This window comes from Camponotus vicinus, unplaced genomic scaffold (genome assembly GCF_025532165.1).
Source record: "Camponotus vicinus isolate PSW18456_S1 unplaced genomic scaffold, iyCamVici1.0 SCAF_5, whole genome shotgun sequence".
NCBI lineage: Eukaryota > Metazoa > Arthropoda > Insecta > Hymenoptera > Formicidae > Camponotus > Camponotus vicinus.
Genome location: NW_028141977.1, coordinates 1687366 through 1706045, shown reverse-complemented (window position 1 = coordinate 1706045; position 18680 = coordinate 1687366). Strand labels below are relative to the sequence as shown.

The 18680-nt window shown below is 29.4% G+C and overlaps 2 protein-coding genes across 8 annotated transcripts in view; one reads left to right on the top strand and one right to left on the bottom strand.

Annotated features, from left to right (window-relative positions):
* The window catches only part of Fkbp14 (peptidyl-prolyl cis-trans isomerase Fkb14), a 167510-nt gene extending 154409 nt beyond the window's left edge, over positions 1-13101 (top strand). For 2 of the 3 annotated variants that reach the window (XM_083101099.1, XM_083101097.1), the window contains 3 exons: positions 5872-6035; positions 10479-10603; positions 11179-13101. In XM_083101099.1, coding sequence (XP_082957225.1) covers positions 5872-6035; positions 10479-10603; positions 11179-11367 — 478 coding nt within the window. In that variant the 3' untranslated portion in view covers positions 11368-13101. The remainder of the gene's footprint in view (positions 1-5871; positions 6036-10478; positions 10604-11178) is intronic. The other variant, XM_083101098.1, reaches the window with a different exon arrangement.
* Positions 13102-13772: 671 nt separating this feature from the next.
* The window catches only part of LOC145972449 (FH1/FH2 domain-containing protein 3-like), a 166640-nt gene continuing 161732 nt past the window's right edge, over positions 13773-18680 (bottom strand). For all 5 annotated transcript variants that reach the window (XM_083101075.1, XM_083101072.1, XM_083101073.1 and 2 more), the window contains one exon: positions 13773-15737. In XM_083101075.1, coding sequence (XP_082957201.1) covers positions 15664-15737 — 74 coding nt within the window. In that variant the 3' untranslated portion in view covers positions 13773-15663. The remainder of the gene's footprint in view (positions 15738-18680) is intronic.

Sequence of the window (18680 nt, the reverse complement as noted above, 5' to 3'; positions counted from 1 at the left end):
CTCCATCGTTCTTGTTTCATCCTTCGTTGGAATCTCCGTATATAGCACGATTTATGTTTTTAGAGAGTGCCTCGCTCCACCACAAGTATATGCAAATACCATCACGAAGGAGAGCTAACTAGTTTTTCACACCCTTGTCTTTTTCTCCTTTTTTCGCGCCTTGAAAAAATTTGGTTTCCATCCCAGCCGCAGTCATTGCTTCACCTTTCTTTCTTATTTCTATTTTTTTCTTCACAGTTTTTCGGTTCTCCTACAATTAATCTCTTATCATCAGTAAGATATTAATAGACATTTAATATAATATTAATAAACACATCATGCTTTGCAGAATGTTATTTATGAAACTTAAATTATAAAAAGGTACATCTTTTAAGCTAAATCAAAGTAGAATTATAACAAATTTGTAAAAAGTAATTTCTAAAATCCTCTACTTAATTTTATATTCATCATTATTTTTCGATTTAAAAGTCAGTAAAATATATATATTTGAAAATATCTCTTGTAACTTTAAAAAGAATTTTAATTATATTTGATTTTAAAAATTAAAATTATTTCGTTAAAAATATTCCAAGTATTTACCATAACATGTATATTAAAAATATAAAATCTTAAAGCTAATATAATAAATTTGTAATAGTTTAAGTCACAAATTTAAGTGTATTAAAAAATATTTTAATAATAATTGTATTAATTAACATTTTTATTAACTAAAGATTTAATTTTTCTGGGTTAGATTAAATCATGCATATTTGGTGTTTACTTTTTAATACATCCTATATTTATTTCTCGTTATATATATTAACATATGTACCCAAGCGCGATTCTCGGAAAGGAATCGTTTGAATATTTAAATATCTCACCGCGATATACATACATACGTATCCACACACGAAAGCCCATGAAGCGCATGCACAAGGACGTTGGGAAAAAGATGACAACGAGATTCGGTCTTTTGGAATTTTTTAGTGGCCAGAAGTCTCAGAGCAATTGCTTCGCCTTCTTCTCCCAGCATCTTGTTCCTCTGTCCTTCTTGATCTCGTTGTTTCTCTTTCTCGTGTTCGAGCGTTATTCCTCGCCTGTGACATTTTACGACGACGTCTATTCGCTGTACGTCCGGAACTCGGACGTGCCCGGCCTTTTTTCGGTTTCCTTATCCCTCGTCCCTGCCTCTGATGTAATTTGAAGCCATGTAATTCGTAATTCCCTTGGCAGACCAATGTGCCGCCCATAGCGTCTATTTAACTACTTGTTGGGCTCTTGACAGGAGACATACTTGAAAACTTGAAAAGATGAAATACTAAATTACACACATACAAGGAAAGCAAGGTCTGTTCTAGAGATGAATTGGATTCAATATAGGACCAAGCATTCCAGCGATACACACTTTCGATATATATCTTCTGAATCGAATATTTGCAGCAGTTGAAAAATGTTATAATAATATACATTTTTCATAATATTTGAATTTTCTGTAAACAATTTTAAAAATAAATAAGTATGTTAGGAAAATATATTTGCTTGTTAACATATGCAGATTTTGAATTGCAGAGATTTTTCATTGTTGTTTCTAAATATATTAAAAAATATATAAAATTATATAAAATATTCTATTAAATACTTGTTTTTTCTTCTATAAAAAATACTGTTGTTGTATAATTATACAATAATTAATAAAACACAAATGATAATCAAAGCAATAAACTTTCGAAAAAATTTATTCATGTTGCATAACGAACATGTTTTTATAAAAATTATATATATTAGGATAATTATTATTTATTAAAGTTAATTACAAAGATTAATAAAGAGTTATTAAAACATATAGTGATTCACGTACGCATATATTTTATATTATAATATTAATCTACTATTTTATTTATGCGATGTCGATATTATAAAACGCATTTAACATATTTCGAAGAGCTTTTCGATCGGGTCTTTCCTCCTGCATCGCCCTGGGATGCATTTCGCCGATGCATCGCAAATTATCCTGTAAAATGCAAAAACCATCGTATTGCTAACTCGCCATCGTTACATCGTTGGGAATGAAACCATTTCGTATCTATATTAAAGTATGATAGCTTGGTGCAGTACTAGATCTCTTAATTATGGAATTTCCCAAATAAATAAATTAATTTAGAGACACATGAGTGGCATCATAAAATTTCTATTAATAAAATAATTAATGAAATAATAAATGAATGCATACACAATAGCACGCGATGCTTATTATAACGTAAGTAAGTAAGTAAATGGATGCTTTCTCATTTAAAATTCTCCTCAACAGTTTTATTCAATATTATTATTTTGAGAAATTGTAAAGAGAGGATCATACAATTCTGAATTTAATTGGATTCATTGGATTTATTCTATTAATTTATTCTATTAGTAGGTATTTTACGAATGAGTGACATGAATATTCTTATTAAATAAAAATATAATCGAATTAAATTTCAATGATAAAACGGAATAATAATATAAAATTTATTTTTTGTTGAGATATATTTCATAAAAAGCTGACAGCTATTTTAAACTCTATTGAAGAATAACATTTATATTTTTGTCAAATGTGTTTTTAAATGGCTTGGCTTATTCATGTATAGCCAATATACAGAATATTCAATTTAATCGCTTGGAAAATGAAAACTACCTCGAAACGGTTAAATAAGCAATATTTCTACCTGACTGAAAGTAATGTTCGATTTTCAGTTCTATACAATTTAAACGCTTCATCATCGATACATCGTTATATTAACAATCTGTCGGATGAAAGACATTGAAACGAAGCAGATGATTATGTGTCGATATTTGTGCTTTATAGTCCAGTATAATATGAGTAATTTGGCGCTAATGTTAATATAATGATAGACGGATACATTAATAGCGTACGAACAGTAATATAATTAGATATAGTTGCTGCTCATTGACGAGATTAGCTTGAGATATCTATAACTTGTGCCATTACACTTGGAAACGTTTTCAGGAGTTAGGAGAAAGTTTAAAGGGAAATGGACCCTGAGTGCGAACACGGAGAAATTCTCGAGTATCTGGAAAGTACTTACCGCACCTTATGTAGGAAAAGGATGCTGCACAAAGATGCAATTAGCTGTAATCGACTCTAACACGCCATTAAAATTATTTAGTAAAATAGAATATAACGGTAGCTTAAAACAATACGTATATATTTTCTTATGGAACATGATTTTATTATAGATAAAATTATTATAGATTTAAATATTATTCTAGATTTTTTCATAGAGTTTAAAGAGTGTTTCTACATTAATTTTAATATAATTTTCAGAAGTAAAATAGATATGCAGTGTCTATATCTTGCTTTAATCAATGTTTTAGATTTTTGTTTTAATATAGTGCCTTTTAGATCTCGAATTATTGCTTGTCATTTCTAAATGATGTCTATCAAAACAGATTATTAGCGTTAAAAATATAATATTTAACGTTCTCTTTTTCAAGAACAAAATATCATATTAGTCACTTTTTTATTAAAATATTGATGTTTTCTCTTGGAAAAAGGTATATATATATATATATATATATATATATATGTAGGTATATATACCATCCGCAAACCAAAGTCTGTTACGCTTATCGTTTGCGTTAAAAAAAAACTGCCAAATTGCCCTGGATAGATCCGGGGAATAGAAGTACTAAAAAATATTTTTCGATAGAAAGTCAACGCAAAACTCTATGAAATAATACTAGTCATGATCATGTATATGTGCATATTATAAAATATATTGATCAGATTGGATCGAAATAAAAGGTCGAGCAGGGCAAACTATTTTTCGCATAAATATTAGCTATCACAGATGATAACTTTAGATCTGCGTATTCTAAATTACGAAATATAGAGAAATAAATATTATTAATAAATTATAATAAATATATATTAATGTACATTTATTATAATTTATTAATAATATTTGTACATATTAATAAATTATAATAAATGTGTGCACTATAAGAAAGGTTGCAGGGGTTAAAAATGCTACGGAAAATGCGTTATATATATTAATATGGCCGATCACTAAAAAAGTAATCTGCTTTCATGGTGAAGACTTGCCTCCGTAGCAAGGTAGCCGGAAACCAATAACGCTGAAAATTGACTATATCATCTGCGCTCCAGAATGGCAGAAAAAATGATCGATCCGATGATATTGCGTCCGAGATACTCAATATCGTTTTTCCCACTCGCAGTTAACATGTATCTTGATAAAGTTAAATTGAGCTGTACGAAATAGAGTTCAAGAATAAAGAGCTGGATAGAAAAGATCATTTCTGAGTATATTGCTAGTAAAATAATAGAAACAGCTAGTGCGTGATTATATTTTTGTGAGAAAAAAAATATATGTACATATTTAGTTATTTTTTTTCTTAAATTTTATTCTGGAAATTTTAACGATATAGACCAAAAAACGAGAGAAAAGAGATGTATATACAGTGTACGATTTATTCAGAAAATATAATACCTCTCTTCTATTCTCTATGTTTATCCCGAAATATTGCATGTAAAGAAAACGAATGAAAGGAATGTTCTCTTTAGTTTTCAGTATAATTTCCGCACATTGTGCGAGCTCATTTTACCGCACAAGTACAAATTATACTAAAAGAGAATGTTTGGGTATAGAGAATCTTTTTTTCTATCTGTATAATTTTTACATTTTCTGTGCAAAATTATTCTCTAATAAAAAATTTATAATTTAGATTATTAATTTAGATTAATATTTGTATGAATAAGAATGAAATAATGGGAGACTTTTTTCTTTCTTTTTTATATTTCTGTTTTTATATTTCTCATTTTGCAGACACAAATATGTAAGAAATTATCTGTGAATTCTCTCTCTTTCTCTCTCAAGATTGTTTATAAAGTTACTTAAATCATCCAACTTTATAGTTCATTTCTTTTTCATTTTTAAGCCTACACTACTGTCATACTACGTATATACATATTTTCATTTTTTTTTAAGTTTAATATATTATTACTCTACATCTATATATTGCTTTGCGTCTACATTAGCACTCGCGCACGAAACATTTCACCTGACTGCATTTAGTAGCACATTGCCAGACGTTACTTCCAGCTCGTGTACGCGCCCAATGTCGCAACGTCCTTAGACGCGCATGTCGAGGTATCTTGAATGAGACTCAGAGGAAGATGCACCGTCGATTTTGCCTTGCTGGTTCAAACTGAATATTCCTGGTGGAAATCGTCGATTTTCGCCAGAACGACCGCCCAAATGTCTACTCTCACTCTGCCTTTTCCTCTCGCCCTCTCTCTTTCTCTCTCTGTTTCTCTCTTTATTATAGACCTCGACAAATTGACACCTCTAATAATGACTTAAGCCTCTCGACTTAGCACGAAATATCAAGCGCAGTCATGCGAGTTGCATTCGGTTCTGGCACAATGGTAAATTCTTGGCGAAAGTTCGCGGTACCGCAAAATGGAACTCAATTGTTCCGCACGTTTTCCAATTAGTTCGCTGTGACAGCTCTCGCTCCTCTTCTCGCGTCGTGTTGCTTTTGGCTCTCGACGTGAATAAGTCATCGTGGAACTCGTCTCGGCGAACATTTTGGTTCTTTGCTTTCAAATTAGAATTTTTATTATAATTGATTCAATGTAATTCGAGAAATACTTTTTATTGCATCGAGTAAATTTTCTCATTTATTTTACTAATTTATTTTATAATTTATTTTACTAATTTATTTTACTATTTAATAATTTATTTTACTAATTAATAATTTATTTTACTAATTTTGTTTGCAGATTTACGAAAAAAATAATAAATTAATTTTTGTAATTTATGTGTATGTAGATTTGTAAGTCTAAATAAAATTGTTTCTCTTTTGTTATAGCTTGGATAGAGACCAACCATTTACCTTCCAACTGGGTGTAGGACAAGTCATCAAAGGATGGGATCAGGGTCTCTTGGACATGTGTGTGGGTGAAAAGAGAAAGTTGACAATACCACCGGAACTTGGATATGGCGAGAAAGGTGCCGGAAACGTTATTCCTGGTGGTATGTAATGACTTTCTGCTATTTAATTTAACACTTATTATTTTAACTTAATATTTACCTAGACATATACAAATATTTACATTAAACTTTTGTGCATACATATATAAAGTTTTTTATCCTCTCTATGTTACAAGATAATATATATTCAATACATATACATATATAGTCATATTGCGCCAATAGTACTGGCTGCAGTTTTTGTTCCCGGCACGTTACTTTCATCATCAATGAAATATCAAGATTACAAACAAATTTATACATACATATATATATATATATGTATATATATATATGTATTAGAAATGGCATTTAAAAAAAAAAATCATTTGTAAATCAAATCAGTATCATAATTGCTAATGAATAATCAAAAATAAAATAAAATTTATTAGATACCTATAGACAAAAACTTGCTAAAAATTTGAAAAAGAGATTTAATAAATAATTTTACAAATTTTTTACATAATTAATTAAAAAATATTTAAAAAATGTTATTTATAAAAATCAAAATAATAAATCATAATAAATATATAACTGTTTATATAATACAAATAATAAAATATATAATTGTTACTTAATAAAACTATTAATAAACTAATAATAATAATATAATAATAATATAATAATAATGAATAATAATATAATTGATATATAAATACGCGAATATAATTATATGTTAAAATATATAAAAAATACGTTTTAATTGTTTAATTACATTAAAATAATACATGTACACATCAATAGAATATATTATATAAATTGTAACGAAGTATGAAAATTTTAATGAACAGTTTTAAATATTAAATAATCTCTCTAATACTTACTTATATAAATATGAATGCAAGGGGAATATAAAAGTTTTATTATTTATTCTATATTATTTTTATTCTCGACAGAATTTATTTTATAAGTAGTAAAATTTTAATCCAATGTTTGTATGTGTGCATGGATTTTAATTAATAATTTTATTAAAATTGTTTTCTATCTATTTCTTTGTATGAATAAATCTCTGGCGATTTTTTAATTCTCTTTATAATTAAAAATATTTTACGAGAAAAAAGACAATATTTATTTACGCATATTGAGATAGTAATGTATAAAATAAGGTTATTTGTTAAGAATTTATTAGGAAATTAATTGAATCTTCTTTATATATTTTTTTATATATTATATAGCATTTCCAGGTTATTATAATATTATTACAATAATTTCTCTCTTTGTTAAGTATAGTAAAACTGTACAGAAAACTATTTTTTTAAATTTGCAATAAAAATATAATTTAACAATTTACGCCTTTTCACGGATTAAGCAATTTCTCCTCATTTAAATCTTTAATTATTTCCAGACAAATTATTTTGAACGTAAAGAATTATAGCGATTGTTTCCCCTTAATTAAAAATTTTTACATTTTACCATAAGTATCCACGAATAAATGGCGGGTGCTATAATTTCTTCACTTTTTTACACTTGTGACGCAGTTGTCTGTTGCCTCTCTAATTGTAGCGAACTCTACTATCAATCGAGGTACGCGCCAATAGGTGTATATTCGCCAATCAACTGAACTGCAGCGGTGTACATTGCGATTAAAAGGCGTCATGCTGACATGGGCATTTTTCAAATTACACGGGGGATCGTTTTTACGTGCGCGATGAGGGGATTAGGGGGAAATAGAGAACTGGAAGAGGAAAGGGAAAGAAGGGGAGTACGCTGAACAATATCGGGCAGGTCGATACAAGGGTAGTCGTTAGTAGCGGAATCGAAGTCAAAAATGCAATTGCACGGAAATCCAATAAAGCATCAACCATTAAATTGAGCACTGTTACGCGGCTCTCTGCAACCGGCGGAATCAACAGTGATGAACGATTCGCCTCTTTCGCAGCGTAGATAAATCGCCTGTTACGCGCCAGTTTCTCTGCTTATTCGTATTATTTTTTAAATGCAAAATCCGCGAGTTTATTCAGAATCGATACGAGCCTTGACTAGTTGAATTGTAATTGCTCGCAAATCCGTAATTATTACCCGTACTTTTATTGAGGATCATTATCTAATCTCACTATTATGTTAATTATATAAATATACACAAGTATGCATATATATCAATATTAAAATATATAATAATAATTATAATTAAAATATACAATTATATATAATAATAGATAAATAATTAAAATATTAAACTATATAATTAACAGTTAATTATATTTATTCCCTATATGAACATATAATATAAAAATGAAAATTAATAAATATAAATATATAGGAAATACATAAATATTTTGTCACTTTGTAATCTACAGCCTTCTTATAAATTTATTGCATTATAAAATCATGTTAAGTGCTAGCTTTATATTCATTTTCAAACTATCTATATCGGTATCTTTGCTCTCGTATAAGTAGAAGACGAAGATGAGAAAGACTAAGAGAAAACGAGACTCGAAATAATTCCATTTAAAAGGGTACCATCTCTCTCTTTACTTCTCACGTTCAATTTCAACAGCGACACCGGTCGGTGCATTATTATTCGCCGTATTAATTTCACTCGTTTAAATAGTGAATAATTAAGCGCCATATTTCATTAGGGCCGGCTTAATCGCGACGGGACCATCCATAATTAATGGCTGGACGTGCCGGGCGCGCGTATGCATTCTCTCTCGCGCCGAACACTTCGTTAGCCCTCCCATCCCTTTCCCCAGACGAATTTGCTGGTCATTGTTATTTCAGATATCTATAGACGCCGTTATTGGCGATCAAATTTCTGTATGCGACGTTATTAGCGATCGGCGAAATGTATGCGTACATATGATTAATTCTGTCACACTTTACGAGCTTAATCTTGATAATATATTTCATAAATTTTTTAGTACTATTGAAGAAGTTTTATAATAATGTTAAACAATCAAACGTTAATTAATAATATCAATGGTAAAAAAATATATAAGAGAACATATCGTTTTAAAATAATTACTCTTTAATCCACTATTTTATTCCTCTAGATTCATCTTTTTTTTTGGATAAAACGCAAGCGAATTTTTTTGTTTTTATATAAAGCAAAACAATTTTCGTATATAAAATACTCTTTAATATTTTTCGCATATAATATCGTTTGCAGATGAATATATGCAAGTAAAAAGTAAATTAATTTTGAAATATAGTGAAATATAATTATATATACTTCTATTAGTGAATAAACTTGAAAATATAAGATATTTTTCAAATATTTATTTTCAAGTATTTATTTTCAGATATTTATAATATCTTATTTATAATATTTATCGATAAAAAGAGGTCATTATCAGAGAAGTAAATTAAAATTCGAATGATATAAATTTATCAATAAAATATAAATTTTGCAAATATATGACAAATTCGTCGAAATGTATTATTCTAAAAAGTTTAATTTTTAGAATTGCACTATTTCTGGAAAGAGATGACTCATTAAGGATATCGAATCGTTAACAAGCGGATATTTGAAGTAATGGCTAAATTAACTTTAATTCACAGATAAATGAAAATATAATGCAATGACTGATATTTAAATTTATAGCATGGATTTGCGCGATATTATCCATCCTTTTACAATTGGATTTCGTTCCTCACACACTTTTTATGATTTTAGTTACAATATTACCTTTCCTGTTACTTTTCCTGTTTATTTTTATTATTTTTATAATTTAAGAAAAGCTCTGCATCTTTTCTTCTCTCAATTAGAGATATTTTCATTCCTTATGTATGTTTTGTCTCTTATATATGTATTTTGTACATCGTACACGTTGATTTGTGCGATTTGTCGTTATATCGTGCTCGTATTCCTCGTGTATATCACCAAAACGCGTGAAAAGCTTTATCGCCCGACAGCAGATCGATGCGTTCTAAAAATGATTAATGAGTACTTGTCAGATCCAGATTAATAGTATTTCAAAAATGAATAAATCTTTTGATTCACGAAATGGGAATCTTGTCGCATCTCAATTTGCATCATAGAGGATTTTCCCAGTGTATTATACGCATTATTCATGATATTAAAAAATACATCTTTTATAACATTTTAATCTTAGCAAAGTGTGAAATAAATAAAATTTAAAAGAGGATCTTTCTCATATATGTGTAAATTTTGAAGAAACGAATATTTTCATTAAACTTTGTGATTTTATTCTGAATCGTATTAATAATATCACACATACAGAACTTAATAAAATATTTTAGATAAATATACATATACATATAACAGATGTAGATTAAAATATAAGTAAAAAAAGAATTAAAAAATTTAAAGAAATTATCTTAATTTAGTGATTTTTAATTGATAAAAATGAATTCTTTATTATATTTAAAAATATTACAGTGATTATACTATCTATCCATTAAACAAGCAAATTCTTTATTGTTACATTTTTATAATTTGTTTACATCATGCAAGTTTTTAATTCGAAAAGTAATTGATTTCAGGTGCTACTCTTACATTCGAGGTTGAGCTCATGAACATTAGCGACTCACCACCAACCGCTAATGTTTTCAAGGAAATCGACGCCGACAAAGACAATCAGCTGTCCCGCGAGGAGGTGAGAGCAATGGCAAGATCACTTTAAGTTCTTTTTATTTGGGTCTTTTGTGGTGCTGGTCGTAGAGCATAAATCTCTGATTTCAAGCTATTTGTTTTCATAAACTCGGCTAAATTAATGTGTAGAAGATATTAATGCAATTTATTTGTATTTGAACTTTTGCGTGGGTGATGATAAAATTTAATGTTATAGAATAATTTATATTTTTATATTTGTATCATATTATAGAAAATATATGTGTGATATGTATATAATAAAATCATCATATAAACTTTATCAGTGCCTGCTGCGAGACGTTACAATGATTGAAAGTCAAAAATAATTTTTATAAAAATTGAGAAATAAATTGTTTTTAAAAATTGAGAAATAAATTCAAGATTCCTTTTTCTGAACAAGACGATATTTTGTACTGTAAGAATAATTCATATTAATCATACATACATAATAATTTGCTTCAATTTAATTTACAGCTTAATTTAAAACCTAACACAATTAATTTACATTAATCTGTATATTTCTTTGCATACAATCACATTATTTTAATCACTTTTAGTTAATTCGTACGTGGTGAATTTTTTCTTTTGTAGGTGAGCGATTACCTGCGAAAACAAGTGATAGAAGCGGAGCAAGCTGGAGCCGGGGAAAATGAAGATGTGAAGAAAATGCTGGCTGATCACGATAAACTCGTCGAGGAGATCTTCCAGCATGAAGACAAGGACAAGAATGGCTTCATCTCCCACGACGAGTTCAGTGGGCCGAAGCACGATGAGCTCTGAAGTCTTTGTCCCGCATCATCGCGTCTCCGAGCGCCCGTTGTCGGCGTCCTCGTCGATCTTGCCGTCGACGACGCCGTCGCGCCCCGCGCCACCACGTGTTCACCTCTGTATAAAATCACCTCTTTGAGTCCCCTCTCGGGGATTCCTGAAGGATCCATTGATCGATCGCCCCGGGCACACGCGTGCTGGAGCTCGCAAGACCAACCGAATTTACCAACAAACTTTCCCAGCTCAGCCTCACTGACACTCGCAACGCAAGAGGGATGCGACCTTCGGGAATCTCCGGTACTCGTGGAGTCCTACTCGTATCCTTGATTGCAGGAAACCTCCGGGCGTAGGTGGACGAGATCGACAACAAAGCTCGAAAATCCGCAACTAGTTTTTAAAGCTTCGAGAGTGATTTGGAGAAGTCTTTCGAAGCTTCACGAGAGCCGTTCGATGGCTCTAAATCCATAATTTGAAGATTTTTTTTGATTTTTCAATCCTCCGGATGTGTGATCTTGAATGGAGGATACGGTTGCACTCGTTCGGAATAGGAATCGCGATGACATCCCGCGAGTTCATCTTATACGCACAGCATTGCTCGAGAACCTATAAAGGGAATCTCGACCGACTTCTATATAATCGCCACCTGAATCTCTCTAATTCTAGCACAATTTACTAGGAACATCTGCAAGTCTTTCATTGTCGCTTAATGATGTTTTGTTTTATAATATTTATCAAAAAATAAGATAAAATTTTTTATTTCCGACATTTTAACAGTAATAAGATTTTAAGCAAATAATATTATTTCAGTTATCTGGAATTATTTTCAGCAAATTGCGACTTTTTATGCATTTTTTATGAATTATTTTTATGAATTTTTTATGAATTATTTAAAATAATATAAAACCTAATTAATTTTATTTCAACTCTTATTAAATAAAATTGCTATCGATGAGAAATAAACTCGCCATCTACTAAATTGTAAAAAATATAATATACGTGTCAAATGAATAAAACAATTTTTTAAACAATCAATTTGATTTTTAAACGTTCTAAAAGCTTGCAACGCTTCATGAACATCCATGGCAAAATTTTCGCGGATATTCCTAGATAGGCGATATTCCGGCGTGACGACGCTACTGTACATTTTAATACGATATTACAACAAAATAAATGAAAAAAAAATGCACGAATGCTCGAGTGATTGCACTGTCGTGGCGTGAAGTGAAAGGCTGTGTGTGTTCCGCTACATGTATTATATATAAATATAAAGAGAGAAAGAGAGAGATTGTGATGACAGAGAGAGCGAGAAAAGATATGTGACGGAGAAAGTGTTTTTTCTACATGATTATAAATGTTAGCATAACTCAAAGGCATCGACATATGGTGCTAAAAATCACATACATTCTATCCTATTCTCTCAAAGCTTCCACCAAAACTCCCCTCTCTTTCCCGCCCCTCAATCTCCCTTATCCCAGGCCAAAACGATCCCTTGCTCGAGAATCGCTCGCGCGATATTCACGTTAGGAGACGAGAAGAGGATGACGAGGAAGAAGAGGAGGAAGAAACAACCCCGAGGATGCGCAGTGGAGATAAATGTGGTCGCTCTTACGCGAGCCTCCCCCTATCGTCGCTATCATTATTACATTTTAACTGATGCGTTTTTATTACTACATTATATTGTATGTTGTTAAAGTTGGACGAAGGTTAATAATAAATCATGTGTCTCGAGCACAGTTTGTTATGTAACCACCTCTTTCAATTTCTGCATCCCCCGTCTGAATGTTTAATCGCAGCATTATAATTTTTTCGCGTAGAAATCAAATATTATTATAAAAATATATTTTTTATAATACACTTTTTGTGCATCCATCTTAACCAATTAGATTCCGTAGATTATAACTTTGATCGTTTCAGATTGTCGTTTAAGATCTGTATTATTTAATTTTTAATCATTGATTACACGCAATAAGAGATTACTTTCTCTCTTTCAGAATTTTCTATTTACTTTTTAAATTTTATTTTAATGGATTTCGAATAGACTTTCGAATAGATAATTGATAATTATTTTTATTGTTTATCTAAAATACATAAAAACATAAAAATAAAATATAACAATTTTTGCATTAAAATTAATATCTTTAATAATTTTTTATTTAATTATTTATTCACAAATAGAAATTAGAAGACTAAATTCAACTTTGAAATCCGAAAAATTCTAATATTGGTTTATAACAACTATTTAATAATTATCCATTTGTTATTTTATATTTATTATATTGAATTATATTATATAATTAACTCAATACACTTACCTTCTTTGTTACAGAAGTTCAACAAATTCGGAGATTTTTAAAACAAGTAAATTATATTTGAAAAGAAAAAGGAAAGAAAGTGGATCAAAATTACAAAAATTCTCATTCATTTATAATGATTTCACATTTTATTTCAAGAAGTATTTCCACAGAAAGATTACAATGATTGCGATTATGCGCCTCTACGAAACGCAATAATAAAATGATGATTAAGATATCTAAGTTGCTAGGCGTGTCGTGCTGTTAGAATTTTACGTTGTCCAGCATATATTGATATGTTCGCTATTTGACAGGAATCATTCTAGAATAATTATTTCGCAAAATAGCAGTTTCTTCGTTTCAAACAAATCGACGCAAAAGCGTCGATTATTCGAATGGTCGGTCTTAAAAATCGATCGATCATAAAAATTCGTCAAGGCACGTGATTTTATATATGATTATCGAGTCGACCCTGTCTCGCGTCCGCGATTCGTGTAAATAGTCAATTACAATTAATATTTAATTGTCGCGCGAATAAGATTCATCTCCATGAATATCGCTGTCGAATTAACAATGATAGATGAATCTGATAATTGGGGTGCTGAGTTGTTGTCCGCGATTTCAAGAAAAGTGGTACTCCATAAACTTATATACCTTAGAAGAAAAACAATTCACGCTACTTCGCTAATAATATTAATATCAAATTTTTTTAGATCTATTTTTTAGTATAAAAATTTTTATACATAAAATAACGATTCCATTTAAAAAATCTTCACACCAGAGAAAGTAACTTTCGGGAAAACATGTATTTGTATATCATTAAATACAGAAAGACTATTGTGACAACTAGTGTAAATTTACACATATCATGCTTCAATTCACCGAATTATCTAAATTGATAAGTTCAAAAGATATTATAAAATGCAGTTCCCTCTCATATCGATATATTTTGAACTTACCTTTAAACAATTTTTAATTTCCTTCTATGGCAATTATTCACATTTAACAAAAATAATAATCTGTTGCATAATCACATGCAACACTTTGTCAGCTTAAATCGCACACACATGCAGCGCATATTCCATTATTTATAAGCATTCTTTTATTAAAAATGCTTTTTATTATATATGCCCTATTATATAGGCAACACGATACTTCTTATACACGCACAATAATAAAATAATTTTTTTCATTCTCAATTGTTTCTATAATTGTTCCACAATGAGTGCAATTCTTACTCAAATCTCTTTCAATTTATTTCTCTACGAGATGACTAGGCCGGAATCGAATTCAAATCTGCCGATTATCAGCTGATCGATTTATTACTCAACAACTCAGCATCTCATTTTCTTATTTATTCATTTCTATCACCTCCGATCGCGTATAATATCTAAAATACATATGTAAGCAACGCGCGTATAACTTTCAACAAGAAAATAAGACAACATAGAGAAAATCCCACGAAACCACGTCGTGAAAGTTTTCAGAAATTTTAGAAGTAAAGAAAGTTGTTTCGTGAAACACAGAAATTTCTCTACAAGACAGAGAGACATAACTAGGGAATCTACAAAAGGTAAAGAAATTCTTATAGAGTCTCTAATACATAAGGGATATCTTCCTTTGCATGCGAACGACGCGAAGAGGAACCCATTCACTTAATCATTCTTAAGCCTAAATCACCGATTAATATTTGCCTAATTCATTCAGACGAGACACATTTTTTTTCATTATTCCTTTACTTATTATTTCTTGATAAATCGAATGACAGAGGTGCGTATGCACGAAGTGCACGCGGGGCTTAACGCGAGTATCAAACTCGACGACATGTCACGGAGTCGTGTCATTCGACTTTGGAGCATCCTGATAATAACGGTGGACAGGATCCTGCAGCCGAGATCTCGACGGGGATCGCGATGTTTTCACCGAGCTTCCGCCCCTTCGCGATGTCGACGTCCCGCTCTCTCTTCGTCCCACGTTTTCCGTGAGAGCATGTCGTGGTCTTCGAATATTATCACAGTCAGTAGCCCTTGATGTAGGCGGCGATGTGCTTTTTCTCCTCCTCTGAGAGACCGTTCTTTAGCGTTCTACGCACTGAAAGAGAAGGTAACATAGTGGCTGGCGCCGAAAAACACTTTTCATGTTGTTATATAAGCAAATGTGGTGTAAGCCGCTTTTCTTGTGCTTTTAACTCACACATCTCTTTTAAGTATTTTATATGTATAATAATGTAAAAAAAATTTCTTGTCTTTTATTATACCTTTTCATATATGAAAAGTCTCTCGTTAATTTATTATATGAAACAAAGAGAAATATTTTGACATTTTAAATTTCCAAAAATTTAAATATTCGACAAATTATTACACTTGACACCACCTCTGCTTAGAATCTTCCAAATTATCTATTAGAAACTTTCCCCAATTAAAAATTCCCAAGATGAGATAAGCAATAGTAGTAGAAAAGTCACAATTGAATTTAACAAGCTACTAACGCATTTGCATTGCATTTTGGACTTGACGTCTTTCATATTATTTGCACATTCACAATATTTATAAATTAGCTTCAATATAAAATGACGAAGGATGTAAAAAATGATGAGTATTTTAAAAGCGTATTATAAGTATTATAATGTACTATTGCAACAGTCCAAGAAGCATGCTGCGAAAGTTAGAGAAAAAAATGGCTGTGTTATAATTTTATTTATAATATTATTATGATCATCGTTGCATGAACGTTTTTATGTCGATTCACGTATAAAATGTCGTAATAATATTTTTCTACACTAGCATCTCCTAAGATCGCATTAACGACGTTTAATTAACGAGCTGCAGATGTTTGCTCAAAGTTGTTAATTTTATACGTAATTTTTTTCAAAACAATTCTTAATCCTTAATAATTTATCTATTGCGTGCAATAGCAGCAATTCTTACATGAATCCTGCAAAGATATATCACGATTTAATTTTGAGTTATGCATATGAATTTTCTGATTGCCAGATTTTGACATATGTCCTATTTATAATTTTTTTTGTTTAATATATATGTGTATGTGTTAGTATTGGCTAATATTATGACTCTTTCAATTACGTGAAGAAAGTATATAAATTAATTAATTAAGCTTAACACAAAAGCTCGAATTTCGTTGAACATAATTAAAATACAATGTAAATAAAAAAATTAATTGACAATTATAACATATCAGATGTTAATTTTCCTGTTTCATATCGATGAAAATGTTAGCATAATCATTTGAGATATTAATAGTAACATCGATATGTATGTATGTCGGAATTCTGTTCATTTGTATCGTGCCATTTTGATCATATAAATAATTAACCAAGAGTTAATTTGCCATTTTGGAGATTAGTCATGTGATGATTGTTCATACATTCAATAGTAAATAAACCATTTCACAGCTATAAAAGCCGGAATGTATATTACTATATCTAGGAAATTACTGTAATCGATGCAGAATTTTCTAAAAAAATACTAATCGCAATAACAGAATATTTCAATTATACATAAATTCTATTTTTATAAATTCAAAACTAAAATAAATATATAAAATAAAATACACTTATTAAAAACTTTTTGTCAAAACGATAAAAACACTAATTTATATATAAGACAGAAGTTTATTTTATTAAGAAATATGAATTTTTAAAAATATAATTAAAAATTAATAAATATAAGACTCGAAATATAAAATTAAACAAAACAGTTATAATGGCAATACGAGTCGAGTGTCGATGTTATAACACATTTATTTATAATACAATCAAATAAATATTGATATTAAAGCATACAAAGAGAGGATAGCGAACATTTCGACCCTATTTTTGGGTCATCTTCAGCGCGAAAGTATATAATAAAAGAGGAAGTAAGTCTTATTTCCGTAGTTTTAACTTCTTATCTTTTTAACCTTTTAATTTTTATTTCTTGACTATATGTTCAATTTATTTAGATCATTTTTAATAAATTGACATTAAAATAATTTCAATCTCGTAATTTTCATGTTTAATTCTTAGTAAGTACTTTTTTCTTTCTATGTTCATATTAGTCATATTATTTATTTAACTTATTTATAACTTATTTATTTTATTTCTTTGACTTTATGTTCAGTTTATATTTAGATCATTTTTAATAAATTAACATTTCAATCTCGTAATTTCATGTTTAATTTAGTACTTTTTCTTTCTTTGTTCATATTAATTACATTATTTATTTAACTTATTTTACTTTTGTCCTTTGTTTTTACGTAGGCATCGTCAAGATAATGAGATACCGAGACATTTATTATCGCTTTAGACAGCACCCTTTGTAACAGACTCCGATATAAAACACTTTGTTATTATATTTTTTCATTATATTATCTTTTATTATATACTTTCGCGCTGAAGATGACCCAAAAATAGGGTCGAAACGTTCGCTATCCTCTCTTTGTATGCTTTAATATCAATATTTATTTGATTGTATTATAAATAAATGTGTTATAACATCGACACTCGACTCGTATTGCCATTATAACTGTTTTGTATAATTAAAAATATCAAAAGAAGAAGGAAAAGTAGAAATATTATATTTTATTCCGTAAATTACATATTTCTATATATAATAATTGTTTTTAAATTTTATATTGTACAAAGCACTATAAAAAAAATACTGTGATTCAATAAAGAAAATCGTGGTAATACTTTAAATTCATTGTTATAATTATAATCTCAGATTTTATATTTTAAATAGTTATATCAATAAATGATAAAATTAAAAAACAAAAAAAAAATATATAATGTATGTGTGTAAAAAGAATATGCGACATATATGCGAAAAAGGTAATAATAAGATAATTTCAATTATGTATTTGATTCTCATTAAGATTAATTCTGGTTATTAAAGACAGTCACGAATTAGCGCATTATTTTGTGATTGCAGTTTTATTATTTCACAAATATAAGATCGATTGTAACGAACGTGAAAATATCTACTCGGAAATAATGATATTATCACCGCGGACCCTCGATATCGATACCAATGTCTT